Source organism: Carettochelys insculpta, chromosome 14 (genome assembly GCF_033958435.1).
Source record: "Carettochelys insculpta isolate YL-2023 chromosome 14, ASM3395843v1, whole genome shotgun sequence".
Taxonomy (NCBI): Eukaryota; Metazoa; Chordata; order Testudines; family Carettochelyidae; genus Carettochelys; species Carettochelys insculpta.
In genome coordinates, this window is record NC_134150.1 from 3,114,778 (window position 1) to 3,136,452 (window position 21,675).

General features: G+C 51.3%; 1 protein-coding gene across 2 annotated transcripts in view; it reads right to left on the reverse strand.

Annotated features, from left to right (window-relative positions):
* VAC14 (VAC14 component of PIKFYVE complex) overlaps nucleotides 1-21,675 on the reverse strand; it is a 160,664-nt gene that overhangs the window by 132,932 nt on the left and 6,057 nt on the right. For both annotated transcript variants that reach the window (XM_075008450.1, XM_075008451.1), the window contains exons 2-8: nucleotides 17,266-17,416; nucleotides 10,003-10,170; nucleotides 9,457-9,519; nucleotides 5,678-5,785; nucleotides 4,500-4,609; nucleotides 2,768-2,874; nucleotides 498-632 (exon numbers count right to left, since the gene is read on the reverse strand). In XM_075008450.1, coding sequence (XP_074864551.1) covers nucleotides 498-632; nucleotides 2,768-2,874; nucleotides 4,500-4,609; nucleotides 5,678-5,785; nucleotides 9,457-9,519; nucleotides 10,003-10,170; nucleotides 17,266-17,416 — 842 coding nt within the window. The remainder of the gene's footprint in view (nucleotides 1-497; nucleotides 633-2,767; nucleotides 2,875-4,499; nucleotides 4,610-5,677; nucleotides 5,786-9,456; nucleotides 9,520-10,002; nucleotides 10,171-17,265; nucleotides 17,417-21,675) is intronic.

A 21,675-nucleotide genomic window follows, 5' to 3' on the forward strand; every position in this document is an offset into this window, starting at 1 on the left:
GCACTATGCCCTGGGAAGTGCTCGGCCGTCAGCGTGACACGCCAGCAGGCAGGGCCTCAACGGGACACGCACGTCACCGTAGGAAGGGGCCAGTCCCGAGTTCAGAGAGAAAGGGTGATTCTACCAGGCTAACCTCCGGCCGGCACAAGCAGCCAGCTGGGGCACCACAACATACGCAGCGTGGGATTTCCCACCTCCCCATTGAAGAGCTTATCAACGCTGCTTGGGTTCTCCTCCTCCACAGGCCTGGTTATGTCATTTAAACCACAAAGAGGCTTAAGGAGGGGGTAAGATTGTAACCACCTCGTGTTTCATTCCACCCCTCCTTCGAGCTGTCTCTGCCCAGGAGAGCTGAGATTAACTCCCCGAGGAGCTTTGCCAAAGCCCCGGAGTACCCACACACAGCTGCATATGCTTGGTGACAACTCTATCGCCAAGAGGAAGAAGCGACACTGGGCCTTGGTGCTTTCTTCCTTGGAGCTGGGTCGTAAGGATACTCTTCTTCCGGTCATCGTAGGATAAACACGGCAAAACAGCGGTTAGGATCCCCGAGGAGTAGGGCAGCATCACCCGGCCAGCCAGCTGGATGAACTCCCTCATCCAGCACATGGCTGTCAGCTGAATCAGATCATCTGGAAGAGAGGGACCCAGGAGAACTGAGAAAGAAGCAGGTGGCCCCCAGACGGATCAGACTCAAACTAACCAACATGCACAATTGGCTCTGGTTTTGGTTTCGTCAGCAGAGAACATGGTCGGGGTGGGGTCCCAAAACTCCATCCCCCTCCCCCCAAAAAGCTCTGAATAGCTTCAGGTTTAAAATGCTGAGTGAAAGCATTACAAATGTAGACACAGGCTGGTAACTATTAGGGCCAGGCCTGCACTAGATCTGAAAGTCGATCCTAGATACCCAATTCCAGCTACAGTAATTGCGTAGCTGGAACTGACTTTATCTACAATAGATTTACCGGGCTGTCCTCTCAGAGGGCGGTCGACAGGAGAAATCTCCTGGTGATCTTCCCTCGTCCTCGCGATATTGAGGAGTACAAGGGTTGACTGTCGAGCCCTGACAGGTCGATTGTGTGTCCCCCGACTCAGTGCATGAAATCGAACCCCAGAAGATTGACCCGGTCAGAGTCTATCACCCAGTAAGAGCAAGGGAGACTTATTTAAAGACCATTCTGAAGAAACTAACAGGGCCAGAAGAAGGGAGGTGATGGTATTTGGCACTAGCCTAACCGTCTTACTCAGCTGCCCCCTTCTTCCCCCTCGGGCTCCACTGGGGCTTGCCCTGAGCCAGCCCCTCTCTTGCCAGCAGCATGAAGGCCCACTCCAGAGAGGGGCAGCCTCTATGTGCACAGCTAGCACAACCCGAGCAAGCTGCACCAGTGCCACGCACGACCGACAGCAGGTTACCCTGCCCGCACCCAAGGCGGGGGCGGCTGCAAATGGCCGAAGCTGGGGTAAATCTCAAGCAAGGAGGCCACATGCATACAGGCTTCCCAAAAATCAAATAAAACCCTTTCTGCTGTCCCAGCGGTAACCCAGCGAAAGCAGGTTCGGTGGCTCAGGCCTGCACTCCAGAGTCACCCCAGTTTTACTAGAAGTGTTATTTTTATCATACCAATTTAGACGGTGACAAAACTCAGGACTCAAACTGCTGCAGACCTGTCGAGGTTCGGGGGTCAAACCTTAAATGCTGCTGGTTGAAGGGCTGGCCTGTGGGCTTGACTGCCACAACGCATCAGCGTGGTAATACAGGCAGCAGTAACTCACAGCAGGGACAGCATTAAGGGCTATGGGGTAGAGCAGCAAGCCCACAAACCCAGACATGCCCACACTTGCAGTGTTTGAAACCCTCTTGCCATTGTCTAAGCCCACCTTCCAGAAGGCTTCTACGTGGGCAGCTCCACGGACTTTTAACCTAATAAAGTCAGGAAGTGACTGTGTGAGCCTAGGCATCTTGCCAAGCACAGGATTCTGCTGAGCGAGTGAAAAACAGCACTGGGGCAAAGGAGGCCTGGATTTGCTGAGAGGTCTCCGGTCGCTCTGTCGTCACCGGTACAGCACCGGTAGGAGCTATCCTGCTGAGCAGCGCCATCTGCGACGCGGATCCAGAAGGATCCCAGTGGCAGGCAGAGCCCGTTACGCTTCCTATACAACCCTAGATGCTCAGGTAGAAGGGGCCATAACACAAAGTGCTTTACAAGCATCTGCTCCATTCTAAGGCTGGGGAAACCGCCTGTCACCAGGCTGCGTCCTGCACCCACCACAGGCACTGGTCAACGGACGAGTGGGAGCACAGTGGCAAACGTCTAATCCCAGACCGCTCTGGTAGGCGCAGCAGCACTAACTGCATTTGGAGCCTGGCTTACTGAGCCTCGACGCTGGGCCTCCTAGGAACACCATCCTCCACCATTTCAACATGGAGTTTTCCAGGTGTATTCCATGGGGAGCAAGTCCCCCAGGACAGGGTTTGCAGAGCACCAGAACCAACAGCTCACCCTCCCTTTGGAAACACAGCCCCTGTCCAAGGCCTGGTGCTGGTTTAGGCACGAGCAAACCATGCTCTAAAAGAAGTGTTGTGCTGGTACTGTAGCCTGTTTTCTCAGGGGGAAGGGAACAGAGAGAACAGGGATGCGGGAGCTGTGCAGGAGAATTCTGCCCTCTGCACCATTAAGAGACTTCAGTCCTGAATCAAAGGTTTCGGTCACAGGAACTGTGGCTGCGACCCCGGCTCCACGCAGCAGGCTGGGCTTTGCACACTCACCGGAAGCCTGACAGTGAATCACTAAAATATTGGCCATTTCTGCAAATTTGACACTAGAAGGATTCTTCTTGATCTCCTTAAGGAACTCGCCGAGGGCCACCTCGCACCTGCAGAGCGGAAGGACATGACGTTAAGAGACCCATTCCCAGCCTACAGCAGCGGTTCCCTGCCTTTTCAGGGGCATGGCGTGCTTCAGTGAGACACGCAATTCCACGGCACAACCCACCTCTTTCAGCGGCATCGACTGCTCGCAAACGTCCCGTTTACTATGGTTACGGTCTTACTAGCGAGATCTGCAGCCCAGTAGTGCATGCGACAAGCTTACCGGGGAACAAATGTTTCAAATCCACCACAGAATGCACCAATCGCAGACAACAAGTGCGCACACGTTTTCAAACTCTGTTCAGCTCCATGCCAGGGCTGGTGAGTGAAATGAGTGACCCTTGAAGGTGGGCTCCCACCACTCGCCACCTCACAACCGCGTTGGAGCCAGGAAGAGGCGTTTAAAGCGAATTGCAAGATGATCCTGCCTTCCCTCGCTCTTGCCACAGCAGCGAGTGGGGGCAGGTTCCCCACCTGCTCGTTTGGGCTGGGAAGCAGCATTTCAGCTGCCTCCAGCTCGAATGAATCCTGCAGGGTCAGCCTTTCCACTCCCAGTGGCTCTGCAAAGAGCCTCCATTGGGGGGAAGGGGGGAGACTGATGAACCCCATGCCAGCTGGGACTCAGGCAGCTTTAATGCTTGAGCCCCAGCGCGCACTGCGTGGTCGATCCCCTCCCACCCACGCCCCCAAGCACTGCAAAGACCCACAGTGAGGGGAAATTGATGGCTGCAGCACACTGGTTGAGAACCACAGGCCTACACAACACACCAATCTTCTGGGTCCATATGAACTGACTCCCAGAGCCAAGGCATCGCCAGTTACATGCACGGCCTCAGGACCGGTGCCTTCCGCCACTTGCGGCGACGGTCAGCTCTCCGCCTAGCAGGGGGCTCCGAGCGATTCCAACCTGGGGCACTGTGCCCGTGAGTTATCCACAGTCCAGTTCGCTCCCCCAAGAGAGAGCACACGCGCGTGCGGCCACGCTACAGACCAACACCGACTGCCCAGACCGAGTGCGCCAGCGCACAGAACCGCTGCAGCCCCACCCCGTTACCGAGCCGGTGCATAAGCAGCATTTCCCCTTCAACACCCGTCCCCCACTGGGCAGCGAGCTTCGGTTCACAGCGGCCTGAGCTCAGGCTAGGTGAGGGACTGCAGTGGAGTTGCACCTCAAGCTAAATCTGCAGCTAGGGTCACGGCAATGGCACACGGAGGGCACCTGCGCCTGCACAACAAGACTTCGCACGTAAGGAGCATGCACGGTCAGGATGTGCAAAGAGCACCATTTTACTCTTCTGGACCCTGTCCCCCTCCCAAGCCGTCTGGCATCCTGGAAGGAAATAACGCATTGCAACAGGGTCACGCCAGCAACGAGCTTGGGAACTGCAGTTCAGCCTGGCCAGAGCGAGCTGGGAGCAAAGCCACGGAAGGGCCTAGAGACGACCGCCCGTGTTGCGTAAAGACAACCAGTTTGCTCGGCCTTGCAAGGCACGTTCCTTCGCACCTTCGTCGGCTTCTGGGCAGCGGAAGAGGCTGTGACTCTGCAGCAGACGGCACCACTTCACACCAGCCCCAGGACAAGGCAATCTGCGCATCTCCCACCACCCCTCACACCCACCCACCCACTCACATCTTCCGGATCTCTTTGCTGTTGTCTCCAAGGATCTGGAAAAGTCCATCCAGGATCTCCGGCAGGTAATCCAGGAGATTAATGTCAGGCACTGATTCCAGCACAAGGATCTAGCTCAGGGAAGGAGCAGGAAGACAGGAAAGAGTCCTGGTGAGTTTCAGAGAAGACTGCAGGTGAAACAAACCACCCCAAAAAGGCGGCTGTGGTCAAAGACTACAAAGCAATGGAGGGGCACAAACTCGGCCATGGTAGGCGGACCTGTAAAGAGCATGGCTGTCTGAACGGGGGTGAGGGCGTTGGATTAGATCATCTAATAGGCTCTTCCTCCCAAGTGGCAGTGCGGATCAGGGGATGCAGCAGCTCAAATCCCAGCTCTGACTCCACCTCCTGTGCACAAGCCAATCTGGGACACCAACCCCAGCTACAAAATAGAGAACGTTTTTCTACCCCCCACCCCAGACATTGGACTTGCTGTTTGCTCTCTTACTTTGCATGTGCAAAGCTCAATACAAGTTAGGCATGTGCTACATGTTACCATTGCAGGTTGAACCTCTCTAATCTGGCACTCTCTCATCCAGCAACACCCATAATCCAGCCGGATTTCAGTTAGCCGGATGACCACTTATCATGGGAGTGACCACGTTTCCTACAGTCCCATAAAGTTTGTTTCAGTCCACCCGTCCTGGCTCTTGGTGTTCTGTGCTGCTCCTTAGCTGTAATTTACCCCTCAGTGTCTTCTAAGCGCCCAGGAAGCAGTGGAAATGTTGGGGATGGGATAGACGATATTGACCTCCCATGATGCAGCCAATTCTTTTGTCTGGCACTGGCCAGGTCCCGAGGGTGCCATCTTAGAGAGGTTCAATCTGTATTCCAAGTCCATGGCAACACACACAGGGAGAGTTGATCAGCCAACAGCTATGGCCGGGAAATAAGCCAGGAGTCAACCTTCTCAGGGGCAGGGTCTTCGCAGAAAACTCAAAGGGAACTACAGAAATCTACATCCAGTAAATTAACACAGGGCACGTGCCTAGACACCGGGATGGTGGGTGCCCAGCAGCCCAGCTTCAACCCAGCTTTCGTTAGAAGTTGGTGGGGGAGGAGAGCTCGACAGCCGCGTAAGCCTGGTTAACACCGCAGCAGCGGAGCAGACGGCACAATGCTGTCCTCTACGCACTTACCCAGGATATGATAAACTGCCGGGCATACTGGTTGTTGGAATAAATCCTCTCCCGCAGCAGCGGGATGAAACCCACGAGGTCAAACTTGTTACTCTCAGTCACGATGTCCTAGGAACAAACACCATGGTAGACATTCGAGCTGTGGTGGGGCTCAGCCCCACAGCACTCAGACCTTAGGCACCAGAGCAGGCACCAAATGGCCATCTCCTATTCTAGCAAGTTGGGGGCTGAACCTATGTCAGAACAGCGTTTCTCAAACTACTTTGGCCATGGAACGCTTTTGGGCTTAGAATATATTGACAGAAGACAGACGTGCTAGTCACAGGGGAGGCTCTTATACTGGAAAATTGCCACATGCAATGCTCAAAGGTTGATTTAAAAAAAAAAGAGGTTTTTTAGATGTCTTATTTTACAAAGAACAAAAAAACATCAAGAGAAAATCATCTGAACGAACAACTGATGTCCTTCTGATAGAAGCATGGTTAGCAACCCTATAGGAAGTACAAAAATTAAAAGTTAAGTACAAACCCAAAACAAACCATCAATAGAACAGCCGAAAGGAGGATGGTTAGTGTTGGTTTGTGCAAAACCAGAAAGCCCTTTTTTGGAACAATATGGTCCTGTCCTTCCTTAAAGCTTAAGAAACTTTTCATGAAAAAGAAACGCAAAACAAATTAGGTCTAGAAACATAGGTTTCAATGTTATTTTTACAGAAAACTGCTGGAACATAAAAATAAGTCCCATTGACAGGTTTTTTTTTTAAACGGAAAAAAGCGCTTTTGCATTTTTTCCATCACAAAGCCGCTTAATATTAGGAACGATGCTGGAGAGTTGAATCCTCATTTCACATGCGGCATCATGCAATTTTTCTGAAAACAACTTGTGCCAAAACAATCCATTCTGACTCTGGTTGTTTCGTCACGAGCCGCATAACAAGGATGCTATTATGAATACGTTAGAAATATTAATATACCTACAATCCAAATACTATTCAGCTACCTGAGTATTTTTGAGACACGCAAAATTTCAGAAGGAAAAATATCACTGCATAAACAATTTTTCACGGCACACCTATTCAGGTCGTGCGGAACACAGTTTGGGAAACGTTGTTTTAGAAAGTTAATAGACACCCACAGCAGATGGAGCAAAACCCAGCCAATTCTAGGCCCAAGCAACGACTCACATCTAAGGGTCCTCGAGCCAAAGGACCATGGGGCTTGTCCTAACTGGCCAGTGAACCAGGCAGCCTCCCTCTGACAACGGCCAAGATGGATGATTCCGAAACAGGTGAAAACTCCTTCCAACGATTCACCAACACACCACACAGCCCTCACCACGGAAACGGGGCAAAGGTGTCCTTGGGTCACGCACACCAGCGTGACTGAAAAAGGTTACGTTTCCTAACTACTGCTCTTTGAGATGTGTGGCTTATCTCCATCCCCACATGCCACAGGCACAATCATCAGAAGGTTCGTCCCCTACCGGTACCCATCGAGTCAGGAGTCCCCTGGAATTGCGCCTGCACAGCGGCCAACTACAGATCCCAGCTGTGTCCTCAGAGACCTCCCCCTCGGCATGCATGTTCAGGGTCCTGGACCCCCTTCCTCAGCAGATCCTGGTGGTGAGGATGGTGCCCTTTGGGGGACTGGGTCTTCCTGACCCTCCAGCCCATGGGGATCCACCTACGGAGCAGCTCCCCAAGTGCTGGGGACCTCTCCGGTGCGAGTCACTACGACGCTGTCGCCCATGTCAGTACCCAGCACGGGCCACTCGTCAGCCTGAGTTCCCGCCTCCTGACCAAGGTTTCTGGGTGACTACTGGAGGCATCTGAGCCTCTGGCCCCACCACCCTGGAACCACCCTGGAACCACCCCCCTCCCAGGCTTGGCGGTAGAGTCCATAGAACCCAAAAAGGACACTGAGTCAACACTACCACTGCAGGGGTCAGGACATTACAGGCACTGGCTGCCCTGTCCTGCCTCAGGCAGTGCCGGGAGACGTAACTGGCTCCTCCAGCAGGTGGAAGAGTCCAACCCCAGAGGTCAGCCTGGCTAGGGCGGCGCAGACCTAGGCAGCGCTGGGGAACAGTGGAATGGCAAAGGGTTACCCCTACCATGGGGGGAGCGCCAGTGCAGCTGCTGGCGGGGCAGGGAGCTTTGTCACCGTGGCAATCAGGTCCCTTGCCACCCCTCAGGTACCTGGCATGGAGGGAAGATCCAGCTCCTCCTCCTGCACTGGGAAGTCCCCCAGGACCAGACTCGGTGGACCTCTCAGAGAAGCCGGAGTCAATGCCACCAGTGGGGCCCGGTTGCGTGTCGCTTGCTGGGGCCTGGCTGCTCCGCTGTTTTACTAGGGGAGAGTCCCTGTCCGCACTCTGCTTTTCGTGCGGCACCAGGCTCTGCAAATGGCACCTCACGCCGAGGCCCGTTCTCTGTGCTGAGCAATGGCGGTGTCCGGGCACCACCAGAGTCCTCTTCCCTTCGCCAGAGCTCCTGGTGCCCAGTCTGACACAGGCGAAGGGCTGGCTCCATCGGAAGGAGTTTCACTCCAAGCCAGGCTCCTTTCTGTTCTGTACGTTTTACACCTGTTGGACTGGTCCTTCTCCAAGGCACTTGCGAAAGGAGTCATGTGGGTCTCCCTTGGGTAGGGACTTGAGGTCAGTTCCTCATGGGGTGGAAGCCCTGAGACCACGGTATGCCCTGGTCCCATGCATGGGACTTCAGAGAGTTAACTCCCAGTGTACGTGCAGATTGAGAAGAGTGCTTGGGAATCGTTTGGAAACACAAGAGAGGAGCTGCTCCAAGGACCATCACCGGCACTAAGGAGGAACTGAAGAGGTACAGGGTTGGCAGGGATTGACGTACACCACCGTGGACGTGCCCTTCCGGGAGAATACACACAGCTGACTCAACGGGTACCACCAGGGACAACCCTTCCGAGAAGCCTGCACACACTCCAACTTGGAATCGACACGAGGACCTGCCACGGTTATATGTCAGGAGAAGTGTTCCCAGTCACAAGCCTTTTTAGGGGTGACAACGTAACTGATCTCCTGCAACGGAGAATCCCTTTGCTCTAGTCTGACGGGACAGGAGAACATGAGCAGGCCTGGACTCTCCTCCATGGACACCTGGCACCCTTCCCCAGCCGGGATCTCTGCACCAGGCCAAGCGCTGAGCTGGCATTTGGGAGCCGGGAAGAGGGAGGGCAAGGGGCCTGTTAGCACTGAGTGCAGAGGAGGATACAGGAGCAGGAAGTTTTTGGAGGTTTGTGCAGATAAGAACCGCACTGCACAGAACGGGAACTAGGGTTGCCAACTCCTACAAGGGAGAGAGCAGCCCAGCTCAGCTGCTGGAACCAGGAACCCAGAGGAGACACCCCACTCTGCAGTCTGGTGAGGGAGATGCAGCCTAGAGAGCACGCCGGAGCCTTCCCCTAGGGCAGCAAGGGGGGACAGGTACTCCAATAAGCTTTTCATCAATGCTCGCCCATTCCTACGTCGAAAGGCAACTCCTCCCTCCCTTCCATCCTACTGCAGGTGCAGCAAGCTTTAGCATGCATACGGCCAGCAAAGCAACGCCTCATTCCACCTGATCAACAGCCAATAGGAAAGAGCCATTTCAACAGCCGCTGGATGAAGCTGTGATACTACTGGCTGGTACAGCCTCCTGGAAAGGTAACAGACGTGTCAGTCTCCCCCTGCACCCCTCAACCCCCATCAAGGACCTTCTGATGCGAGTCCCTGGGCCAGGCACCTAAAAGAAGGGAGCTGGGAATTACCTTGAGAAGCCGGTCCAGTAGTTCCGAACCACTCTTCACATTTGGGTCTGGATCGGCAGCAAGCTGCAGGTTACAGAACCAAACACACCATTACAGGTTCCGGGGGAGAGAAAGAAAGACGTGCGTGTACAAATGTGCGCACACACATTGGTGCTGGGTGCCTAGCAGCGGCCAAGGGACGAGAAAACATCCTTGACACTTGCACAACCTGATTGCTAACCCACCGTCTCCTTTCAGACTGGACATTGAACGAGTTTCCAGGAATGGGCTGGCAGCCCGGCCCCACCAGTCTGAGTATGACCCGACACACAAAGTGGGCAGACAAAACCCAACCAGAAATGCCTCAATTATCATCACTTCCCCGCTGCTCCTTTCAGCTCAGACCCCTTCTTGCAACCGCAGGGAGGTGGGGTACCGGGCTCACCCTTCTGCAGACATTCCTACAACAGCTGAGTCAAGCGGCCCCACGGTCAGCGTGCCTGCATCCTGCCATGCAACAGGAGAGATCGGCACCGGCGGCCCCCGTAGTGGGGAAAAACTAGTTACCTTACTCAAGCCATCGAAGAGCACGTTGAAGTGCGGGAGGACAGAGCCCCTGGCCACCTTGACGATGTTGTAAAGAGCCTCGCAGGCGTAGTACCGCAGGCGGCTGTCAGCATCGTTGAAGCACGTCAGCACTGGCTCAATCAGCTCCTTCAGGTACAGCCCAGAATCCTGATGGCAGAGCAAGGCTGGGGTTAGCACCAATCCCCGCTCGGGGCTGGAAGAGACGGACCGCTTTTGGCATACACCCTGCAATAGAGCAATAGGATGCAGCCACGGATGGCCGTCCCACAGGCATCACCTCCTTCGTATGCATTGGCATTTACACCGCACCCAGCCAGCCTGTACCAGCTCAGCAGGGCTCCAGCCTGGCACAGAGCCATCGTATGAGTCTTGTGACCGTCACTGGCTGGCCTTGTGCTGCAAGCACTGGCGCAGGAATGGGGATGGCTGCACTTGGGGGCTTGCTACGTCACCTGAAAGCGAAAATGGGCATTCGCATGGTATATTTGTAGCACGCATCACAAAACACTGACGTGCCAGATGTACTAAGCCAGGGGTCAGCAACCCCCAGCCTGGGCGCCAAGAGCGGCATGCAGGCTGATTGACATGGGCATGTGAGGGGGGGCTCAGCCTTGCCCCTCCGCCCCCAGGCAGCCCGGAGCTCGCTCAGAGCCGTGCTGCATGTGGATCAACAGGAGACCTAAAGGTAAAGCTCTGCACCTTAATTCACGTATTAACGTAGCTGTTGTAAGTGGGACTCTTAGGGCTTGTCTACGCGACCACCTTCCTTCAAAGGAAGGACGGTAAAGAGGGTGTTTGGGGGAGGAGGGAGAGCTCAGTGGTTTGCGCATTGGCCTGCCAAACCCAGGGTTGTGAGCTCAATCCCTGAGGCAGCCATTTAGGGACTGGGGCAAATAGATGTCAGGGATGGGGCTTGGTCCTGCCAAGAGAGCAGGAGACTGGACTAGATGACCTCCCAAGGTCCCTTCCAGTTCTAGGAGATGTGCATCTCCAACTACTTTTTTTTTTTTTTTTTTTGAGGGACTGGGTTGCACCCTCAGCAAGTCTGCAGATGATACAAAACTAGGGGGAGAGGTAGATACTTTGGAGGGTAGAGAGAGGATCCAGAGGGACCTGGATATATTGGAGAACTGGGCCAAAATAAATCTGATGCAGTTCAATAAGGAGAAGTGTAGAGTCCTGCACCTGGGGCAGAAGAATCCCAAACATTGTTACAGGCTGGGGACCGACTGGCTCAGCAGCAGTACGATGGAAAGGGACCTATGGGTTATGGTGGATGAAAGGCTGGATATGAGCAAACAGTGCGCCCTTGTAGCCAAGAAGGCTAACAGCATACTAGGGTGCATTAGGAGGAGCATTTCGAGCAGATCTAGAGAAGTAGTTATTCCTCTTTATTCAGCACTGGTGAGGCCACATCTGGACTATTGTGTCCAGTTTTGGGCCCTCCAGTATAAAAAGGATGTGGATTTGCTGGAGCAGGTTCAGCAGAGGGCAACAAAAATGATTAAGTCTCTGGAGCACAAGACCTATGAGAATAGGCTGAGGGATTTGGGCTTGTTTAGTTGGCGGAAGAGAAGACTGAAGGGTGATTTAATAGCAGCCTTCAACTTCCTGAAGGGGAGCTCTAAAGAGAAGGGTGAGAAACTGTTCTCAGTGGTGTCAGACGGCAGAACAAGGAGTAATGGTCTGAAGTTCAAGAGGGAGAGGTGTAGGTTAGGTATCAGGAAAAACTACTCCACCAGGAGGGTGGTGAAGCATTGGAACGTGTTGTCTAGAGAGGTGGTGTCGGCTGGACAAGGTCCTGGCTGGGATGACTTTGTGGGGGTTGATCCTGCTAGAAGCAGGGGGCTGGACTAGATGACCTCCTGAGGTCCCTTCCAGCCCTAGGATTCTGGATTCTGTGTCGGGAGTTTACTAATGAAGCACTGAGGTGCATACACAGCACTTCATTTAGCAAATCCCGCCCCTGCGGCAACTTCGAAGTACTGGCACGCGTCTAGCCGCAACTCACCTGCCGGTACTTCGCAGTCCCTTCACTTCTCAAATTTAAATTTTGAAGGGGCCACGGGGGGGCGGGGGGGGGCAGAATTTGCTTAATGAAGTGCTGCGTATGCACCTCGGCACTTCATTAGTAAACTCCCAACATCCTAAATTACCATCCTTCCTTCAAAGGAAGGTGGTAGTGTAGACAAGCCCTTAGGGACTTTAAAAAGCATCACGAGCCCTCGGACAGTTCACAGAGGTCAAAGGGTGAAATTTCGGTGCTCCGCCGCAGAACGGTTGCTGACCCCAGCACTTAGCAATCATATGGCCCTTTGTGCGGCAGCCACCATGCCAGAAGACCTGCTTCCATGCTGAAAACACTTATTAAAAACATACTAATTAAATTTGTGACTCTACTCCTTGGGGATCAATTGTTTGTCTTCTGATCCGAGTTCTCCCTGCATTCCACCATCTGTTTCAGGAAATAGCCGTCTTGGGCAACGACTGTGCACAAAGCGTTCAGCAGATCTGACCAAACGCAAAGGAGGTACCAATGTGAGAGCCACGGCCCTTCACCCAACATTTAAGAATCTGAAGAGCCATCCAAAATCTGAGCGACAAGGTGCAGAACATACATTCCGACGTCTTAAGAGAGCAACACTGATGCGACAACTACAGAACCTGAAGCACTGAAAAAGAAAAGTCAATTTTCTGCTGGTGGCATCTGACTCTTCTGGTGAAACTGAACAGGAGTTGCTCTGCCTTGGGGTGTTACTGAGCAGAACCTATCAGAGAGGGAGCCGAGTTAGTCTGTATCTTCAAAAACAACAAGAAGTCCCATGGCACCTTATAGACTAACAGATATTTTGGAGCATAAGCTTCCGTGGCCATCTGACGAAGTGGGTCTTTGCCCATGAAGGCTTATGCTCCAAAATATCTGTTCGTCTATGAGCTGCTACAGGATTTCTTGCAGTTTTTGAGCAGAACCTGTTCGTAGTAAGGGTGCACGTCCCTCTGGAATGGCGGCTGAAGCACAAAGGGACATCGGGACAGTAAATACGTTGTGATGATGGTGACACCAATGCCACGTGATCACCTGTTTTTATTTTCAGGCGACACTAAACGAGAAGTGGGCAGCGTTATTTCCTGCAAATGGAAACAAACACCTCCGAGAGGATAAGAATTAGGACTGGGAGGGCTTGTAAGCTTTAAAGCAGCGGGTGGGAAATTTTGGGGGGAGTCAGGGGCCACTGACACACAGGGGGGGAAAAAAAAAAAAATCATAGGACCAAAAAGGGGGAGCTTCAGGATTCACTGTGCAGGAGGAGACTGCTGGGGAGCAGGTGTGGGGTCTGGGTGGGACAGCAGGTGCAGAAGCAGGGTGGGGGTCTGGGTGCCAGGGAAATGGCAATGATGGCAGAAAAGCCTCTCTCCAGGGAGCTCTCTCTCCAGCTGCTACCAGGTAGGCACGCACACGCACACACACTCACCGCTCTAATTGGCCGGAATTCTGGCCAATCAGAGGAGAGGAGAAGCCTCTTCGCAGGCAGCGCCTGCTGTCCCGCCAGCCAAGGGCGGGGGAGAAGGAAACCAGAACCACTTTCTGCCCTGGCCCTCCCCTGGCAGAGCCCATGGGCCTGATCCAGCCACAGCTTGCCTGATCTGGCCTGCGAGGCTCAGAGGTCCCTAGCTCCCATCCCATTTCAGACCAGATGCTGGGGAGGCGAGCCCAGGGAGCCAGATCCAGGCAAGCCACAGCCTGGGTCGAGACTATAAGCCATGGTGGGGGTTCCCCCCGGCTTTATAGTTTTATATTTATTTTTGAACACAGGTGGGTTTGTACATAATTCTACATTTGTAAGTTCAACTTTCATGACCAAGAGATTGCACTCCAATACTGGTGCTGGGTGAACTGAAAAAACGCTATTTCTTTTCTCACAGTGCAAATATTTGTAATGAAAAATATTAAGCAAGCGCTGTACACTTTGTATTTTGCATTGGAATTAAAATGTACTTGAAACATCTAAAATATTTAACTCAATGGTATTATTGTTTAACAGCACAATCAATTGCACCATTAATCACGACTGATCTTTTTAATCACACGATTAAAAATAATCATAATTAATCACTTGACAGCCATAGTAAGAAGTCACTTAACTACATCTGGCACCAAGAGAACATTGTAATTTGAGTAAGTTGGGGCCACTTACCCCAGTAGAGCACAGAAAACAAAATTTTAGTTAAATCTGTGTCATCCTGCAGCTTTGCTGAAAAAAATTAAGCTATCGCAGGGCTGGGGATAAGCAACCGTTTTAAAAAGAGAGCAGCAAACCGAGTAGAATTTTAATATAAGCATTAAGAATCTTGAGTATCACCCGGCAGGAGATCCTGACCATTTTAGAGGCAATTTAACATTAACTCTGAGCCTTAAACTTCTTTACAGGATATCCATTTTAGCTGAGTACAGTGACTCACTATCATTAGAGGGGAATTAAAATCGGGTTGCATGTGATTTGATACAGAGGTAGCTTGGCTTCACGGTAATGTCTGCACAACATTGCATAGCATTTCATCCTGCATTGATCACTTTACTTGTTCCTCCCTCATCAGGACCTTTTCGATAATTAAAAGCACATGTGATCCAAAGCCCATTGTAACTACAGCAGCTGTTCATGCCCACACATTCCTGTTTTACTAAGCACAAAGCTGGATCTGGCAACCCTAATACAACACTAATATTTAAAAAGGGCTCTAAAGGAGACCCTAGCAATTACAGCCGGTAAGTCTAACGTCAGTACCGGGCAAATTAGTAGAAACAATAGTAAAGAATAAAACTGTCAGATATGTAGAAGAACACGATTTGTTGAGCAAAAGTCAACATGGTTTCTGTAAAGGGAAGTCGTGTCTTACTATTAGAGTTCTTTAAAGAGGTTAACAAAAATGCAGACAGGGGGATCCAGTAGACATAGTATACTTAGATTTCCAGAAAGCCTTTGACACAGTCCCTCACCACAGGCTCTTATGTAAATAGGTGGTCATAGGATAGGAAGAAAGACCCTTTCATGGATTGGAAACTGGTTAAAAGACAGGAAACAAAGGGTAGGAATAAATGGTAAATTTTCACAATGGAAGGGGGTAACTAGTGGTGTTCCCCAAGGGTCAGTCCTGGGACCAATTTTGTTCAACTTATTCATCAGTGATCTAGAGGGGTAAGCAGTGAGGTGGCAAAGTTTGCAGATGACACCAAACTGTTCAGGATAGTCAAAACCAAAGCAGACTGTGAACAACTTCAAAAAGATCTCAGCAAACTGAGCGATTGGGCAGCAAAATGGCAAATGAAATTTAATGTGGGTAAGTGTAAGGTAATGCACATTGGGGAAAAATAACCCAATTATACATACAATATGATGGGGGCAAACTTAGCAACAACAGATCAGGAAAGGGATCTTGGAATTATAGTGGATAGTTCTCTGAAAACATCCACGCAGTGTGCAGCGGCAGTCAGTAAAGCAAATAAGATGTTAGCAATAATTTAAAAAGGGATAGAAAAAAAGACAAAGAATATCTTACTTCCCCTATATAAAACTATGGTACGCCCACATCTTGAGTACTGCGTGCAGATGTGGTCTCCTCACCTCAAAAAAGATATATTGGTGTTAGAAACAGTTGAGAAAAGGGCAACTAAAATGATTAAGGGTTTGGAACGGGTCCCATCTGAGGAGAGTCTAGAGAGACTGGGACTTTGCAGTCTAGAAAAGAGGAGACTGAGGGGTGATATGATAGAAGTATATAAAATCATGAATGGTGTGGAGAAAGTGAATACGGAATAGTTATTTACTTGTTCTCATAATATAAGAACTAGAGGACACCAAATGAAATTAATGGGTAGCAGGTTCAAAACTAATAAAAGAAAGTTTTTCTTCACACAGCGCACAGTCAACCTGTGGAACTCCTTACCAGAGGACGCTGTGAAGGCCAGGACTCTAACAGAGTTTAAAAAAAGAGCTCGATAAATATTTGGAGGTTAGGTCCATAGATGGCTATTAGCAAGGGGTAAGGTATGGTGCCCCTAGCCTTTTGCCGAAAGCGGGAGATGGATGGCAGGAGACAAATTGCTTGATCATTGTCTTCGGTTCACCTCCTCTGGGACACCTGGCATTGGCTGCTGTCGGCAGACAGGATACTGGGCTAGATAGACCTTTGGTCTGACCCAGTATGGCCGTTCTCATGTTCTAACCCTTGTGCAGTTCTCTCATTGAGAAGAATGGCATTGTGATACAGGGAACAGGCCCTGACTTTGAGAAGAAGCCAATTATGTTTCCTTTTGCACATAAATTTTTACAGTAAGGGGTCAGTGTGATAGCTGGGCACTAGGCTGTTTAAGAGACTATGGCTATGCCTACACTACCCAGATGATCAACCCGCTCAGGGGTTTGGTAGGGGCACGTGAAATCAACTTATCAGAGGACAGCCAGGTAAGTCGATTCTAAGTACCCAATTGCGCTAGCTAGAATTGCGTATCTGAAATCTGCTTAGTTTCCTACTGTAGATCTGGCCTATCACAGATCCTGTAAAGTCCTACTCTGAGATCCAATGGGAAGATGGCACATAAATTGAGGCAACAGTTTAACTTTGTTTGTGCCACTCAGTGTAGTCTGAGTAGCTGCTGACTGGGGCTGGCCTGTATTCGAGCTATGGGTTAGCCTAGTTAATATCCTGTGTATGCCACAGCAAGCTCTCCTATCGGGGGACTGAGTGGTACAAGGCTACGTTTCACCATAAACACACAGGAGTTACATGTAACTGATACACAAAGATTGTGTTCTGGCAGTATCTTCCAAAGCCCAGGCAATGCTGAAATGTCTACTGAGCTCCTAACACCTGGTCCCGCATCTTCACTAACTGGAGGTCCTGGGTTTTGCCTGAAGCATCTTGTAAGAAGCAGAGTAAGTTCTCCTGCCTGGTCTAACGTGGCCCAAACTCACTCTCCTTGGACATCGCTTGTAACACCCCTGTTCGTAGCCTTCTCCAGCCCAGAAGCAGTAGAGCTGCTGTTTCCAGCCTTCACCCCACCCAGAACTAGGATGAACAGCTCAGCCAGGAGGTACTGCTGAGCACTTCCTCTGAAGCAGGCTGTTGACATCACTGAGGCTGCTGGTGGGAGGGGAGGGTCATTCTCCAGCATTCTCGAGCCCATGGGGAACAGATGCTCACACGTGACAATGACAGCTGGACTCAAAGAATTTGGACCCCTACCTTTCCGAGAGCGATGGAGCAGGCTGCCAAGCCGATGAGCCCCCCTTTCCTGCTGTGAGGGTGCTGAGAGAGTGCAAACTCCTGCGACAGGATTTGGATGACATGCTTGATCTGCGCCGCGTTGTTCTGAGCCACGAACTCTCGCACCAGCCTAGCAAAGAACAGAGGAGAGGGCAGGAAGCTGTAGCATCTGTATGAGGCTACATCTTGGCGTGGCTTCCACAAAGCATGTGATGCTAGCCCCAATGACATTTGTTATGGCTGCAAGCAGGCGTGTCCAGCCTGCGGCCCTGGACAGCTAGTAACGCGGCCCCACAAGATCGTAAACTTTTAACATTATTATGTGATTTATATACATTAACTATATTATATATTTTGTACGCGGCCCAAGACTATCTTCACTCAATGCGGCCCAGGCAAGCCAACAGGTTGGACACCCATGGCTTAGAGTCTTGTGCCCTGTCGATCAGGCTCCGCCAGCCCAGGAAACATGGACAAGACAGGAAGATTCATTTCAAAGACCCTAAACTCAAGTGACACACACACACACACACCCCACATGAAAGTCAGCAACTAAAAACAGGACAGAGGAGAAGTAACTGGCTGCTCTTCACCCCCACTACTCTGTTTACTCTCTCCCTGCCTTGAACTGGTCTAATACCCTCATGGGACAGACAAATGTTCTGTCTCTACAGACTTCTGAAACAGCAGCATGGATGGACTTCCACCTCACAAACGCCCCTGAAGACAAAGGACTCAGCCCCACTTCTGGTCCTTCAACCAGCCCAAAATCCCCTGTGCACCAGGGTCCCTAATATCTATGCACTGAATACAATCAGCAGCTACCTTCTACAGTTATCACCCCTCCACCCCCAGCCTTCCCACCTAGGCCCACACCCCCCAACCTGTTCACACACCCCTCCCACTCAGACTCCCATTCCCTCCTACTTCCTGTCCCACGCAGATAACCCACCCCAAGCCCAATCCTGCACCCCACTCCTGCCTAGATCGCCCATCTCCAGACCACTTCCGCACCCAACCTTCCCACATAGGCCCTCCACCCTCACCAGTTACCAGCCTGTTCCTGCGCCCTCCCTTCCACCCAGACCCCAGAACCATTCCCCACCCCAACAGTCAGGGACCACATTAGTGAGGGTTTTATTTTTGCTTCTCATTTGTGTGCCCCTCAACCGATTCATCTACAGGTCAGTGGCTCCTGACCCAGAAAAGCTTCTCCACCCTGACGTAAAGGGACAACGAGGCAGGCAGGTCCCTTCTTATACAAAAGATAATATGGCTTGTAAACCAGCGCGCACAGCCAGGAGTCCTCCTCTTTTAAATTCTTCCCTAAAAAAAAACCTCGGCCATCTAGCTCATTTGGTTACAGTGTGGTACTAACACCACCAAGGCCAGAAGCTTAATCCCCTTGCGGGTTTCCATATGTTTGGGGAGGGAATAGCTCAGTGGTTAAAGCAACAGCCTTGTCAACCCAGGGCTGTGAAGTTAAGCTGCAATAACTAGCTCGTCACCTGGGCGCTCTTACACATCACGAAGATTCTGTCTACATTACGACGGTGCTGCTGCAAGGACTTCTGTTGCTCTCGGCTGATGGGTGATAGCTCTCCCGCTGGCACAAATCATCTGCACGGGCAGCAGCAGCCAGGCTGGCAGGAGACACTCTCTGGCCAACACAGCCCGCACCAGCACTTTTGCGGATCAGAGGTGTATCTTTTCCACAGGCTCCCCCCGCCCCCGCCCCATGCAGGGCTTTCCTGGCCCCAGAGAGCAGAGCTGTGCTTGCCTTGGAATCTCTGCGCTCCATGCTGTTTGCTAATGGAGGATGTAGACAAATTGGAGAGGATCCAATGAAGAGACGCAAGAACGATTAAAAGATCAGAAAACAAACCTCAGTGACAGACTCAAGGAGTTTAGTCTACGCAGCTCAGCAACCAGAAAGTTCACGGAAGGCTTCGTTATAGCCTAGACCAGGGGTCAGCAACCTTTCTGAGGTGGAGCGCCAAAATCTGACCTTCTGATCTCTACGTACTGTCCGAGTGCCGGGGATACTTTTTAAAGTCACTAATAGTCCCACTTACGACAGGTTCGTTAATAAATAAAGCCCATCAGCAACACGCCTGTGAGTTTGATCCTGTCTCCTCGTGCCCATTAGAGAGAGAGGGTTTGAAGAGGGACCTCCCAGCTCTCCAGAGTGGGTTCTCATCACCGGGCTGAGGAGTATTCTGATGCGAGGTCCTTACTTCTGCTGCTGAAGCTGTTCACTCTTGAAGAATGGACATTGGACCAGAAAGAGACAGAGTGACACGTTCATCTGGTCCAGTGATAATTTAATTATTGATACAATTGGAACCTCTTCAGCAGCAGTGAGAGGGGGAGCCCTACAGAAGAATAATACCCCACAGCCAAGCAGGAGAGATGAGAGACTTCACCAGACCCTGTGGGGAGCTGGCTCTGGGCCCCCTGAAAGAGGCAAGGGGAAGGGTCCCAAATGGCAGAATGTGCCCAAACAGAGGAAGTCCAGGGCTTCTGCCCCAGATGGTCCCAGCCTCCCACTCCCCAGGAATTCCTCGAACTGCCATAGGGCTCCAGCACTGAACTCCTAGGGCAGCCACGAGCCTCCGGCAGGTGGGGGCTCTAGTCTCAGCCCTGTGCTGCAGAGTGGCTGGCAGGGGCTCCAGCTGTAGCCACAGCTTCTGCCCCATAGATGCAGGTCTGGCCCCAGCTCCGGGACTGCCTGCATGGTGGGAGAAGGGGCAGGGCTGAGCTCCCACTTCACGTGCCGAGGTAAACCGGCTCGCATGCCACGCTTGGAACTGGAAATAAGGTGCACGTGTTTAATCCTGAGAGTAATTAACCACTGGAACAATGTAGCAGGGTTCCCTCTAATATCTTCCAGCCATGGGTGGAATAATTATGTGCATGGAGGCTTGTGATACCGTACACCAACAGAAACACGCTACCCCCAGTGGGTGACTCTGGGTGCTCTGCTGATCAGCTGGGCGGCACATGAATCTCTGCTGGGTGGCTGCCCAGATGCTCAGCCTACAGGAAGCGCTGGTGGTGGTGGACTCCCCATCCCTAGCCACTTTTTCAATCAAGATTGGAGGTTTTAAAAAAGAGAATCCAATCTGCTCTGGAGAGGTTTACTGGCCTGTGCTATACAGACAGTCACCCTAGAAGATCAGAATGGGTCCTCCTGGACTGAGCAGCTGGGAAGTCTGCAACGTAAGGGTTATGAAGCTTTAAGTCTGGGATCTCCCCATTGCCTCCCATTAAATAATTACTACCTGATCCTGCCAGCTCTCTGTTCACGCCCGCAACGGCACTGGTGCATCCAGTTCTGGGCACCGCGTTTCACAAAAGATGTGGATGAATTGGAGAAAAGCAACAAAAAAAATGATTAAAGGCCTAGAGAACATGAACTCGGAGGGGAGATGGGAAGAACTGGGGATGTTTAGTCTGAAAAACAGAAGACTGAGGGAACATAACTTGCAAGTTCCTAAGAGCTTGTTGAAAGGAGGTGGGAGGAAAAACTGTTCTCCTTGGCCTCTGAGGACAGGACAAGGAGCAATGGGCTTGAACTGCAGCAAGGAAGGTTTCGGTTGAACTTTGGGAAAAGCTTTCTAACCGCCAAGGTGACTAAGCACTGAAATAAATTGCCTGGGGAGGTTGTGGAATCTCCATCATTGGAGGTTTCTAAGAGCAGGTTAGACAAACACCTGTCACACAGCTGATCTAGATGGTGCTTGGTCCTGCCATGAGGGCAGGGGACTGGACTTGATGACCTCTCAAGGTTCCTTCCAGTTCTGCAATACTAGAATTTTCCACAACCCTGAACATCTACGTTAATGGTAATAAATCTGATCTACAACTTAAAATGGAAAAAAGATGCCTAAAAATAGACAGATCTATGAAAAATTATTAAAAAATGAATTCTGCCAAGCCTGTTCATTGCTATTATCTGAGCTGGGCTGAGCTGGCCCTGCTGCGCTGATGGAAATGTTTCCCCTCCACACCTCGCCCCAATTAACTGATTGCTTTTACTTGTAGGCACAGAGTTATTCCATCTCTAGCAAAGGCTTAAAGGCTTCCCTTGAGTTAAGTAAGCATTCATGGGGGAAAAAAAGAGTTAAGCCAGCAATTTGTCTACAAACTCCACATCTCAGTTCAATTCTTATTTCACTACCTCCCAGGATAGAGTCTTGTGACATAAGGTATAAGCTTCTATATGCAAAAATCCAGCAAAACAAGGGAGGGAGACTGCAAACCTCACCCGGACCTTCCTTATTCTTAATAAAGCAGGAAAAGACCATCATGGCAACGCTAGGGAGCTTATAGCAGCAAAGCTACGACGATGCAGCTGCGCCACAGTAAGCTCTCTAGTGCAGCTGC